Source organism: Musca autumnalis, unplaced genomic scaffold (assembly GCF_047663935.1).
Source record: "Musca autumnalis isolate F117 unplaced genomic scaffold, ASM4766393v1 scaffold_1, whole genome shotgun sequence".
Taxonomy (NCBI): domain Eukaryota; kingdom Metazoa; phylum Arthropoda; class Insecta; order Diptera; family Muscidae; genus Musca; species Musca autumnalis.
The window spans coordinates 188,499,340-188,513,951 of NW_027411644.1; the positions used below are offsets into that span (position 1 = coordinate 188,499,340).

Genomic DNA, 14,612 nt, shown 5'->3' on the forward strand with positions numbered 1-14,612 from the left:
AATCTTTGAAAAAATCACGTTTTGAGTCCTTCAAAAAACGGTAAAATCTTTACAAATTGAGTCTTTCAAAAATCTTTAAAAAATAATCCTCGTTTTGAGTTCTTCGAAAATCGTTAAAAAAATCAACGTATTGAGTCCCTCAAAAATCTTTAAAAAAATACGTGGATTTTTTAAGTCCTTCGAGAAACTTTAAAAAACTCTACGTATTGAGTTCTTTACAAATATTTGAAGATCCACGTACTGAGTTCTTCAATAATCTTTAAAAATTCCACTTCAAAAAAGCCCTTCAAAAATCTTAAAAATCCGCGCATTGAGTCCTTCAATAATCCTTCAAAAATTCACGTATTGAGTCCGTCAAAAACCAGTAATCCGTCAAAAAAGTAATCCATACGTCGATCCTCGAAAGAATTAATTTTTTTTTGCCTTTGGATCTCCCAAAAATCTTTAAGAAACCCCCACTTAATATCTTTGTGTGCTCGAAATTCTTTAAAAAAATCAACCTTTGACTTTTAATACCTCAAAATTTTTTTATTTTTACATCCTTTTCAAATGTTTGTCTAAAAATTTCTTTTCACCATTTCCCCACATATACTCTTTTGTGGGCCTTGGCATACAAGAAAATATAATCCTTCTTAAATAATATTATGTTTCTTTTCACACTTTCCCCTTTTTGTTGGAAGCTTGTGTCTGTTTCATTTGCATACACCACTCTAAGTCGTCTTCGTTTTTTCTTTTTTTAATACAATTTATAAATAAAAATCACAAATTGTGTGAAGAAAGAACAAGCTTATATGGCAGCTAAAATGTGCTAGTTGTATGCTTCTTATATTCATGCTCATGCTAACAATACATATGATTATGCACTTGATGGGATTTTATATGGTTTTAGCAGCCTGAAGTGTGTGTGTATGTATCTGTGAAACATTCTTATAAGAAAATCTTATTTGATGATTGTTGCATTTATAAGAGGGTCATAAACGAAATGCTGTTATAAAATAAATATATTAAAAACGTAAAAAAATAAATATTTTCATCTAAAATATTCTTTAAGTGATGTAATTTAGAATAGAAGGTTTTTAGGTTTTGGGAGCTTACTTTCTGTGGGAAGCCAATGTAATCTTTATCTATGGAACGATTTGCAACAATTGAGTTCATTTTAAGGTGTGGTGAATTTTCATGAAAACTCACCACTCCTAAAAATCTTTGATGTACACCTAGAATGTTATACATTCAGCTTTAAATCCATGGAAAATTTAAAAATCAAAGTCTTAAACAATTTTATAATTTATTTGTAGTATTTCAGCTAGTGGTGAATTTCTATAAAAACTCACCACACTTTCGAAATTATACAAAATTTACAAAATATTACTAAATTATATTTTACTAGTAAATTTTCTCCATTTTCATAATTTTTTCCCAAAATTCCTACAAACCCCTCTTGTTTACTGTATTTCATCCTTATCTGCATTCCATACCAAACGAAAGGAAATAGTATTAAATTTCAATAAATACAACATTTTCCAAACATATACATGCATATTTGTTGTTGTTATTTTGCATGATTTCTTTTTCTTTTATAAAAGAATATGGCAACAGTTTTTTCGTCTTCTTTGGGTGTATGTTTGAATATGTGCAAAGTGTACTTGTCGAACAAAACATTTTAACAAATAATACAAATTTTCATTTCATTTTTTTTTTTTTTGAAAAATTGAATGGTTAAACGGCAGCAGCAAAAGAATCGACTGGCTTTTGGCAATCATGTACGCAATATAATATATGTTCTTTTTTTACGATTTTATTAAATTTATGTAGTTTTTGTTCTGTTTGCGCACAGCTTTAGAAAATTATATTTTGTGGAAAATCTGTAAAACAGATAAAACAACAATAATAATAATAATAATAGAATTTACATAGTAAAATGTTGGCAATCGAATAGGAAATTATTTACTCGTTCAGTGATGGAATTTGTGTTTGTGGCTGTAGAGATTATTTGTTTCAGAAAAATATGTATAATAATTTAATATGAATTTATATTAAAAATTTAAAATTTGCAATTTCATGTTGGAATGTCAAGGTCGAAATATTCATCGTGGATGTAATATATATGTGGATATAAATAATATGAAATGGTTCATTGATAAATGCAGCGACTACTAAATATCCTATAATTATTCAGTTAAACTTTGTGTAATTGTTGAGTCATGAAAAATAAACCATATTCTGACACTTCAGGAAAAAATATAAACATTTTTACTTTCCCGATTTTGAACTTGAAGATGAAGTTTAGTGGATTTTACATCATCACGGCTTCAAGTCAAGTGATGGGGAAAATAGCCGAGACTCGTGTGTTCCCATTTTTTGGTCTTCTATCAAGCTGTTTTTTCGTGTCGCACAGTGTTATCATTACTTACTTACTTAGCTGGCCCATTACAGAACATTTGTTCCACAAGCCGAACTAAGAAAAAATCTCCAACTCCCTCTGTTTACTGCTTCGCTTTCTGGAATACCGCGCCTTTTTATCTCTACATCCACTGTTTGCTCCATCTAAGCTTATGCCTGCCAATTCTGCGTGCACGGCCATGTGGCACGTATTAATACGCCTTGTTAGCGGGTTCATCATCGCTCATTCTTATGATATGGCCTAGCCAACGTAATCGTTGCATCTCGATAGGTTTATCTATACTGATGTCGTTGTATAGCAGATACTGCTCGTGGTTCATGCGACGTCGATATTCACCATCAACGCAGATTGGTCCATAGATCTTTCGAAGAATTTTTCTCTCAAACACACCAAGCACTGCCTTGTCTGCTTGCGCAAGCACCAAAGCTTCGGAACCATACATCAGCACGGGTAGTATCAGTGTTTTGTATTTCTAAACTGCTTACTCAGCCCGGTGCCGAGGTAGACGAAGTCTTTTACTACCTCAAAATTATAGGAACCAACGTCAACAGTTGGCCCGATCTCTATGGATGCTTTGCGCGTCGACACCATCAACTTGGTCTTCTCGCCGTTTACCGCCAGACCCACTATAGCAGGGAATCGATTTTAGCAAAGGTGTGAATCCGATCGACCCATGATGTCAATGTCGTCGGCATAAGCAAGTAACATATGGCTGTTTGTATATATTGTGCCACTTCTTTTGACCTTCGCATCTCGTATAACCTTTTCCAGCAGAATGTTGAAAAGGTCACACGAGAGACCGTCACCATGTCTGAAACCTCTTTTGGTAATGAACTCTTCAGAGAGGTTCATTCCTATTTTAACTGAGGACCGAGTATCAGTTAATGTCATTCTACAAAGCCAAATGAGCTTTGCAGGAATACCAAAATCGGACATGGCTTGGAACACCTTTGAACGTATAGGGCTGCCGAAGGCTGCTTTATAATCGACAAAAAGATGGAAAGTGTCGATCTGCATTTCTTGGGTCTTTCTCAGAATTTGTCTCAAGGTAAATATCTGGTCAATGGTGGATTTGCTCGATCTAAAGCCGCACTGATAGGGTCCAATAATTTCGTTGACTATAGGTTTTAGTCACTCACACAATATGCCAGATACTATCTTATATGCAATAGGGAGCAGACTTATGCCCCTGTAATTCGAGCATACAGTCTTATCCCCCTTGTTGTGGACTGGACATAGGATGTTCACGTTCCAATCGTCGGGTACGCGTTCTTTCTGCCAGATGGTGCTCACTAGCTGATGCATACACCTTATCAGCGTGTCGCTTACGGTTTTTAACAGCTCAGCTGGTAGGCTATCGGCTCCTGTTTGCATGGAGTGGACACTATTTTGCCATTGTGCTGATATGTTATAGGGACGAGGAGTGCTATCATTAAGCAATCGGGCTAGTTGAGTGAAATAAGCTGCCAAGACAGCCAGGTGCCCTTATGAATATCGAGATGCTTAAATCTGGTACTGCTAACTACCATGTTTTTGCAGCTGCAAAGTCTATCAGTCTCATACCATTGTCCGATGCTTCACTGTGGAGACTGAATTTCCCGATGGGAAGGGCAACGGTCATAAGTTTCTTCTAAGCCCTAGTAAAATATTTCTTTGGTCTTTTCGTTCTGTCTTCAGTGGGAGCATGAGCGCAAGAAGTTGAAGAATTTTGCTTTTAATCGAATTGCAGCGAGTTTTTCATTCAATGGGGTGAAAAAAGAATCTTAAAAAAATGCACGTGTATTGTCGTCCTGGTGTGTTAAAAATGGTCTTTCAAAAATCCGACTTTATTGTCCTCTTTAGTTCCTGTGGACATACAAATTAAATGAATAGAAAGCCGTAGACTTCGGATTCTTAAACAAACTTTAAAAATCCACTTCCATATTCCCATTTGACTCCTCCAAATTAATATTTAAGTAAGGTCAATTGATTTATTGTTCCTCAAAAAATGACTTTCTTTGATAATATTATAGGGTGAAAAATTAAATAAAAATAGTTATCAGAATCATAAACAAAAACCTCCAATATTGTTTTAAAAAAATAAATAATTATATTGGTCATTTGCTTTCGGGCAAATGTAAATGCATTCCAATTCATCAGTGGAACATAATCGAATTCCATTGCATTATGCTAATGAGGTCATGCGCTATGTTTACTACAGCTGTCAAGCTGGAGGTACTATATGCAGCTGGTGTCTATCCACTGAAATGAATAAATTAAACGAATTTTTTGGGGGGGAAGGAGAACATATTTTCAGTAAAAAAATTATTGCAAATAATTGTGTATAAAAAATGAGTTATGTGATGTGTAACTGATTAGCTAAGTGGGGTAACAGCTGAAGATAGATAGGCTCGAGATTTTGAATCAATTGGTTCCAATGTGCGGCATAGGGTTGGATACGAACGTCGTATTGCCTTCTAAGGTGCCATCTATGTTTCAACCTTTTCTACAATCAATTGCAAATAGAGGAAAATATGTTTAACTCGGAAAACCAACGCATGGAAAGGAAACCATCTTTATGGACCGACGAATTAAGAACGAATTATTTAGATATTTGATTTATCGGTGCACGATTGAGTTAATAATTGAATAAGCTACATATTTCATAATCAACTCTCATGGAAAATTAAAATTAGGCGATATAGTTTAGGAAATGACGATTATAGAGCACGAAAGTGGCTAAAAGATGTTTGTCGCTATTGTATTCTATCACGCCATCTTTACTTCAATTTTATTATAGGCTGTAACGCAATCTATATCTCAAATTTAACATGCACATAATAAATAGATATGTATTGAGTTACTGATTGAATTATTTATTCACTGCTTCATAATCCACCTCAGAAACATATAGAATTAATTAATTTGAATTTCCGATATAAGGCTAAAAATAAGTGATTGAATAGTGCGAAAAAGGTTTGACGCTGGCTTATATTCCACTACACCATCTATATTTAATGATTATGATATGCTGTAGCGTAATATATTCTTGACAAGTATACTTTTCTAAGGGTCTTAGACTTCTCATTTCTGAATTCCACAAACGACTGGCGTCCACACTAATATTTCATTTTTCAACGTTTCAAAAACGGCTGGTGGGATGTTTTCTTTCTCTCTGCGTCTTCAAACAGCTTGACGTTGCAGACGGTATAAAATGCCTTCAATTGGTCAGGAGTGGTAAAGTCGTCGATTGATATGTGTGAATATGGCGTGTAATGCTGTTGTGTTCCTGTGAATTTTCCGGACTCCATGCTGATTTTGGAAACTGCATCTTATCGAGCCTCTAGAATCATCGATACTGGCGACAAGATGGAGATCAGCCTGTACGATTCGCCTCTGCTGGCATCCTTGCCCGGCTTCCGTAGCGCCACTACCTTGCCGACTTTTCAGGTTTCTGAAAATATAGATTGAGGACTCTTGTTAAATACTTAACTCAAGGTTCATACTGTTACATTTGTCGAGTACTCAACTTCGGTTCCAGCTAGTTGCTTAAGAATTATCATTGGAATTCTATGAGGGGTCAACGCTATATATGATTTCGCGTTTCGAATGACCAATGACAACAGCGCTCATCTCAAATTGTGGTAGTACATCCTCGGATAAGAGGACTCATATACGGCCTAGTATAATCCTCTTCGCTCTATCACTTTCGGGGAGTTTTATAAATTGATTTTAGCGTTGCTCACAATCCACTTAATGATGTATCAATGTTGATTGGCTTCAGATGGTCTAGCCACTTTTTCCGAGTTTAAGAGTTCCGTAACCCTTGGGTCTTCAGGGTTCGTACAAAGAAGCTCATCAAGCTCGTTTGTTACTCCCGTGGCCTCTGCTGGGAAATTTTGTCTGTTATCGAGGCCAGCAGGTATGTAGCAAGCGGCTGCGGATCTGAGAAAATCGCCAGCTCTTTGAAGCGGTAATTGGTAAACTCTCTAAACCCTTGTCAATCAGCTTTTTCTTGGTTGAGAAAAACACAGCTGTTAGACGTTGTGGATTCGTGTGGTCATTTAAGGGAGACGATTATAGGAAAAAATTATGGGGCGGAATGCCAAATGGAATGCTTACCATGAGCATTGAAGCCTCCTAGGTCTAGACGGTTATTGCCCTCCAAAAGCGAACTAATATTAGGCATATAACACAGGGTACAATTGTTCGTCGGCGGTATGTACACCTACCACCAAACTGGAGTCAAGCTCAAGCGAGATAGGTCTGTACTGGACAGACTGTTGTATAAGAAATGCAAGTCCTACTCCTAAGCTTCTTGTACGATCCTTACCACAAAAGTGTTTTAACCATCGCAGCGTCGTAAGTTGCAGGTGCAGTTGAGTTTAGTTTTCTGGATGGCGGCAACCATGATGTTCCTCCGAGTCGAAGGCTCCGACTCACAAAGTTTACAATTTCAATGACTTTGTTTTGGAGACCAATATATAATGACAGGCTTAATTAGTTATGACGCCATCTTTACCTCAATACGAATATTATTACTTGTCGGGTTGCTAGAGTAAAGAATGAATAAAAATTGTCGGGCAGAATTCTAGGGGGACCAGACTATGTATTTTTATGAGTAAATGTAGGAATAGATTTCTTCGATGTGAAACCACTGTCTAAACTTTAACGCCATCTTTATGTCAACTTAAAAGTTAATATTTGAAGAGTTCTCGTAGACATATAAATTAACGTGCATACTTCTAGGCGGAATATTTAAATAATTGTTAACATTGATTTAGGAGTTTTTATGTGACTCAATGTCTTTTAAGAACCATTATTGTTTCGTTAATCTGCACTTTTCTCAAATCTCAATTACTGGACGATTTTCTTGAGTAGGGAATGAATATTAATTGTCGGGCAGAATTCTAGGGGGAATATTAAAATAGTTGATAAGACCAGACTATGGGTTTTTATGAGTAATTGTAGGAATAGATTTCTTTAATGTGAAACCACTGTCTAAACTTTAACGCCATCTTTATGTCAACTTAAACGTTAATATTTGAAGCGTTCTCGTAGACATATACATTGACGTGCATACTTCTAGGCGGAATATTTAAATAATTGTTAACATTGATTTAGGAGTTTTTATGTGACAGACTAAAACTGAAAATGTGTGTATTTGATGACTGTGAATAGACATAAAAAGAATCTGGAAATTCGATGGTAAATAAATATTATTATAATAAATATTATAAAATATAACATATTCGTACGGAAGGAACTTAGTCAAACTTCTGCTACTTGTGTATAAAAGTGTTTTATTTGTAAAATAGATTCTAAAACAGTTTCCAAAACCCCCCCAGTAAGGTAGGAAACATTTGAAATTTTAAAAAACACTGATAAATTTATGAATTCTGGAACTGATAGAAATAAAATCGTTAATCTTCACTTTTCTCAAATCTCAGTGTGTTTTAAGAACCATTACAGTTTCTCGTTGTGTTGCACAGTAAAGGTGAATTAAAGAGATTTTTTTTGTCGTAAACATTGAATCTGGTGCTTTATGATACGAAATTATTTAATAATTTCTATCAACCTTTTACTAGGCCATATTATTTACAGAATTTTCACCATGGCATAATTTTTGTTATAATCGAAAATAACGAGCAGACACACCATTGCAATTTACAAACATTTATTCATTTATAAGATAGGAAAAACAAAATCAAATCAATAACCAAAATAAATCCTCACAAATCCCCCAAAGAGCAAACGTATGAATAACTAAACGCCTACAACAAAGATAGGGTGAGAGAGAAAGTAAGCGAAACATATAAAAATAAAGCCAACAAGAAACGAAAGTCACCCCGCGACCTAATCAACAATGTTCAATGTTAAAATTAAAGTTAAAGAAGGCAATAATACATTGCCACGCAGTAAACGTGCCGGTTCAATAACAAGTACGGGTAGTGGAGGTGTTGCTAGCACCACAGCCGGCTATTCTTCACTGGGTGGCTGTAATAGTCCGGCGACAACAAGTTTACGCAGCTCTTTGGCATCATCGAATCGTAGTCCGAATAATTCACTAAAACGCAAAGACAAACGTGTTCGAATTGTCACAACATATATGCCACCAACAGCAGAAGATGTTTATCAGCAACGTTTACAGCAGCAACAGCAACAAATGTTAATGGTACAACAGCAACAACAACGTGTCAGAAATTATGGTAAGTTGGGCGAAGAATTTTTGGTCGTTCTTTTTCTACGTTAGAGGAAGCACAGTGAGTGAAATAGTAAAGATTGTAATGTAGTTCATAAATGAACTAGTTCAAAGAAAGTATTCCGTTAAATGAACGAATGGAACTATATACAGCTCATATCTTTTATATACATTAGGGCCTTTGGCCGATTTTCGTGAAAATTCACCTTTGGCCCTATACAAATTACTATGGAAACAAAGATCGCTCGGGTTGCACGAGTTAACGTTACCCGATCGCCGCAAAATGTCATACATAAGGGGTTTGGATCAAATGGAAAAAATTAGAGGGAAGGTTTTTCAAAAAAAAAAAAAAAAAAAAAAACGAAAACAAAAACAAAAAAAATGTCGTTTTTTGAGCCGCCCTAATATATGTACATACTAGGGTTATCACTTTTTAACAACCTCATATCCCTGAGTTTTTACTTAAGATTACATAAAATCTTAATTATAAAGTGATTCGATAAAATAAGCTTACGCCCGAAAAGCTTTTCAATTTTTTATTTTTCAGAACTTTTGAAAATGTTTTGAAGTTACTGTAAAGCAGATATTTAACTGAAGACAAGGTATAGGGGCACGCGGCATAACTAAAATGACATGGTCGTTTGTTTCGCACTAATTTTATCATCGTATTATACCATATATCATTTAATATTATATATAACTTTATTTCATATATCATAAAAATTAAAAGTGGTTTGTATAGGACCTTTTTTAAAATTTAAGTGAAATACATTTTTTAGTCATTAATAGGTAAAAGAGAAAAAAAATTCATTTCATAGAATTTTTTTAGCTTATCTAATTTTTTGGTTGAACGAGTGAGTATAGTTCCTTGAGGCCAACCAAAAGTTATATTCAACGAAAATGAGCCAACGAATGAAATGAACGAACTGGTTCTTTTTGGCGAACAGAATGATAAAGATAGATCGTACATGAACGAACTAGTTCAAAGCAAGGATTCCGTGAAATAAACGAGCGGAACCATATCCAGTTCGTCCGTTTATACCGTCAATGTAGATTGCTCCTCTCTCGTTCATTGTCGAATGAGTGAATATAGTTCCCTCAGGTTATTGTCATTCATTTAGCTCCCTCGTTCAAGGTTGCATGGGAGAATATAGTTCTCTCAGGTTAGTGAAATGTTATTTTGAACGAAAATGAGCCAACGAATGAAATAAACGACCTGGTTCTTTTTGGTGAACGGAATGAAGAAAATCGATCCGATCGATTTTATATTTTAAAAGCTCTCCTAATTTACTCCGTAACGATTTTTTTAATAGAAAAACTGTCCATCCAATGACTAAGGAAATATTTTTACTATAGAAAAATGTCTCACTCTCGCTAAGGCCTTTTTATATAGCAAAAATTTAGCTTTAGTAAGGAGAGTAGGAAGTATTATGAACTATTTCCCTTCCGCATTTACTGTGAAAGATATTTTTAAAGGTAAAACAATAAAGATTGGAAGTGTATTGTACATGAGCGAACTAGTTCAAAAGAAGGATTCTGTGAAAAAAAACGAGCGGAACCATATCCAGTTCGTCCGCTTTTATCGCTACTGTAGATTATGTCGTTCTTTTAGCTCCTCTCGTTCGTAGTCGAATGAGTGAATGTAGTTCCCTCAGGTTATTGTCGTTCATTTAGCTCCCCTCGTTCACAATTTAATGAGTGAATATAGTTCCCTCAGGTTAGTGAAATGTTATATTGAACGAAAATGAGCCAATGAATGAAATGAACTACCTGGTTCGACCCGCTCGATGAACGAGATTGCTCAATACTAATGAATGAAGAATTTCTGTCCAATTAAAAATAATAAGATAGTAGGATTTTTTGTAAACGAAATTAACTTTATTGACAGAGGAAGTTTTATTTAGTTATGTAAATATATATTTTAATGAGGAGACATTTATTCGACTCAAGAAAGAAATTCTCGAATAAATTCTCTTTCGAGTTGAGCTGTTATGACCTAAGAGGTACATTGCGAAATTATGAATCCACCGAAGCCCCCACACATTCAACCTTATGGTACGTAGTTAGACCGATCATAAGGAATATTAGAATGTTATTTTAGTGGGTGGACGAAGGCTAAGCTTGGAAACTAGCATTTATACCACAAATCATTCGAAAATTGTATATTCGAACTATGTATTTTTTTTTGTTTTAGTTACAACCATTAGGCTACGTTTCACGGGTGGTTAGACCGATCATCAGGCATATTAGAATGTTATTTTTAGTGGGTGGACGAAGGCTAAGCTTGGACACTAGCATTTATACCACAAATCTTTCGAAAATTGAATTTTCGAATTATTTTATTTATTTTAATGTTAGTTATTTAATTCCAAACCTTTCCTATAGTCCGTCTTGGCTGGTAACCCTATTTTTCAAAGATTTATTACAAATACTACAGCAGCTTTTTTCCACCTTTATTGTCCTTCTGTGTCAGAATATTTTGATCATCAATATTTGTCATCGGAATCTCTGACAAGTTGATCGTGACTTGGTTGTCGGAGTTCCAGGTTCGAATCGCATCCTGGCTCATGCTGAAATCATTTTTTGTTTTGCCTTATTAAGGTGAAGGTAATTTTTATAGTGATATTTGAATAAATTCTCTTTCGATTTGAGCTGTTATGACCTAAAAGGTACATTGAAAAATTAGGAATCCACCGAAGCCCCACACATTCAACCATTATTGTACGTCCGATCATAAGGCATATTCGAATGTTATTTTTAGTGGGTGGACGAAGGCTAAGCTTGGAAACTAGCATTTATACCACAAATCATTCGAAATTTGTATATTCGAATTATTGTATATATTTTAATGTTAGTTATTTAATTCCAAACCTTTCCTATAGTCCGACTTGACTCGTAACCCTAAAGAGAATTAATTCAAACATCACTGATCTTCTCTTTAATAAGGCAAAACAAAAAATTCTCTGTTAATGAGGAGAATTTTTTTTTCTAGAAAAAAAAAATAAAAAATCTCCCGTGATTTTTTCTCTAGAAAAAAATTCTGCTCAATAACTGAGGAAGTTTTTCTACCTGACAACTTGTCTACTCAGCAACTCGAAGCAATTTTTTTAATTTACCATTTTTACTAAAAATTAAAAAAATATATACTCAATTCTTTAGAATTAAATAATCTTCAGAAAATTTTTTTTCCAAAGTTACTTAGAACTTTTTTCTATCGAAATAATGTACCCTTAGTTCCCTAATGCTACTGAGGCTATTTTGTCATTACTTTCTATCTCCACTGTACTTTTCATCGTTTGTATCCAGCATCGTAAGGTTATGTGCAACATGATACCAACCCTATTCCTAGCGATAGATTGGCTTTTCCACAAAAAGGCCCGGTATGGCAAGGACAAGGCCGTATTGTCTACAAGCCATGTCAACTTCTAATTGTTTATGCACATGCTAACGCCTTTTTGGAGTTGGTAATTGAGAAACGTGACTTGCATGCCTTAAAATCACAATTGAAGTTTAATGCATAGTAAGGACAAAAGAAGCGGCAATATACATACAAAACACATGCAACAACCACGACCACCACTTTTCACTTTTCTACATTATCCCCTACATCCTTCTTTTTTATAAATCCCCTTATATTTATGTAAATATTATTATAGCTTATTTACTTTCAATCTCTAGAGTATATTTATATGTTAAATAATATCAGCGACTCAATATATATTTATTTTCTAATTTTGATTTCACTTTTTTCATGTTCGCCTTCTTCTTCTTTCTCTTGCAGATACATTGGATGGTGTTACGGAATTACGTTTGGAACAATATGAAATACACATTGAACGCACCTCAGCCGGTTTGGGTTTAAGTATTGCCGGCGGCAAAGGTTCGACACCGTTCAAGGGCGATGATGATGGCATTTTCATATCACGTGTCACCGAAGGTGGTCCCGCCGATTTGGCTGGCCTTAAAGTTGGTGACAAAGTTATTCGTGTTAATGGCATACCCGTTGTTGATGCCGATCATTATCAGGCGGTTCAAGTGTTGAAAGCCTGTGGTGCAGTTTTGGTTTTGGTTGTGCAACGTGAGGTGACACGTTTAATTGGCCATCCGGTGTTCAGTGAGGATGGTTCATTGTCACAGGTTAGTACATAAATACAAAAATAAATTTAATGGTTTTAGGGGAAAGAATTTGATTTTGGTGGGTCATGAAAATGTCTATTAATTAAGAAGGGGGTTTGTGGGGATGGGAATGTGCATTGTTGAACAGCAGGATATTTTATGTGGGGATATTATGATGGCATTTGAGTGGAATGTAGATGGCACTCAGTTCAATTTGGGGAGGTAATAGGTTTCAGTGGAGACTAAAGCATAGTACACACTGACCAACAAAACTGTCATTCATAGAGGTCTATTCCGTTAGTATCTAAGTGTAGATGAATAATTACTTTGCTAATCTCTAAATAATACTTTACATATTGTATTTCAAACATTTTTAACATAACAAAACTTTTTATTGGCCAGAAAATTGTCATAAAAGTACCTTGACTGTCAGATTTGACCGATGGTGTGTACTCCCCTTAAAGCATGACAATAAAATAACAAAATATCAAACAGAGATTGGGCACAACTACAACCCTGATTATGTCTTAAATCATACTTCCCGACATACTTCCCTTGTGGGGAAGAAATATTTTCTACACACTAAGAACTTGTGGTACTGAATTACAACCAAATCGGAAAAAGGTGCCTGCAATTGCGAACTACTTCTATTCAGCAGGATTCGTCATATAGGATAGCCCATAGACTAACGTGCCTCATGGAAATAATGGTTTTACAGACCCCAATTTTTTTAAGACGAAATCCGTTTCAATCATTTTGGAGTCGATTTAGCCCTGTCCGCTCTTTTATCTTTCTGGCTGGATCTCGTAAGTTAGTTTAAGTTCGAATATGGACCTTATCGGTCCACTTCTTCATATACCTATTTTTCGCTAAAATAGTTCGCACTATACCTCTCGAAGGGAATATGTTTTATGTATAGATCAAACTCGAATAGGATTAATGTCAGTCCACTCCTTCGTGTACCTCCATCACAAAATTTCAAAATTGTTCGCAAAGGTGCGGTTTAAGAACATGCATCAGATCGTTTTGATTATTTTGTGGCAGGTTGTGCTCGCGGTTCCTATTACGATGGTACATTTCTTCGACCAGGGACCGTCACCGCAACAATTATAGTTGTGTTCCTTTACTAACCTGCGGTTACCATTTTTACTATTTATTACAATTTTTAACCTTCAAAGCGTTCCTTAACCCCAAAAAGTGGTAAAACTGGAAGCAAATTTTAAGAGAGTGAGAGAGGAGAGAGAGCAAAAATGACTTTCTCTTCTACCACAGGCTACCAGAAAAATTTCTACAGGTAAACAATTGTAGAACTGATTTTTCGACATTTGTTTGGCGATTATTTGACAATGAGGAAAAACTTAACAAAAACAGAAGAAAAGGTCGAGCGCTGAAATAAAAGAAGAAAATTCTATTTTTATGTTTCTTTTTGACATTTTTTCGTTTCTTTACTTTTCTGGTAAAACTGATCATGAAAGAGCAATTTTGCCAGTTTTCTCTTTTAACATTAAAAAAGTAAAGGAACAAAGCTTATATGTTTGTTTTTGAATATTTTTTACCATGGGATCGAACAAAATGACCAGTAGTGCCTACTGCGAGCTCTTTTGGTCCATGCCGGGATACAGAATCCGGGTCATTGATCTGTTACGTTTACCAGATTCCAATCCACCACATGGCAACATCGGTGAGATGTAATGGATGTAGGGAACGGGACCACTTCCGAGGCTGATCTGATCTAAAGCGCATTCAGGACTACTGCCATAGGAGTTAAATTGCTGCTTGCTGCTCCATAACTTCTTCAATTGTGTCTCCAACTTCATCGTCGTCGTCGTTGGAAAGCGAAAAGCCAACAAACCAATGAACACTGTCGGCTCCAATTAGAATGGCTGATCAGCCAGTTGTATGCACCGGATTGAC

General features: G+C 35.3%; 1 protein-coding gene across 42 annotated transcripts in view; it reads left to right on the forward strand.

Moving 5' to 3' along the window:
* The window catches only part of LOC141388847 (protein lap4-like), a 667,534-nt gene that overhangs the window by 346,331 nt on the left and 306,591 nt on the right, over positions 1 to 14,612 (forward strand). For 25 of the 42 annotated variants that reach the window (XM_073959312.1, XM_073959313.1, XM_073959314.1 and 22 more), the window contains one exon: positions 12,364 to 12,719. In XM_073959312.1, coding sequence (XP_073815413.1) covers positions 12,364 to 12,719 — 356 coding nt within the window. Of the gene's footprint in view, positions 1 to 7,968; positions 8,590 to 12,363; positions 12,720 to 14,612 lie in introns of all 42 variants that reach the window. The other 17 variants (XM_073959289.1, XM_073959292.1, XM_073959290.1 and 14 more) reach the window with 7 other exon arrangements.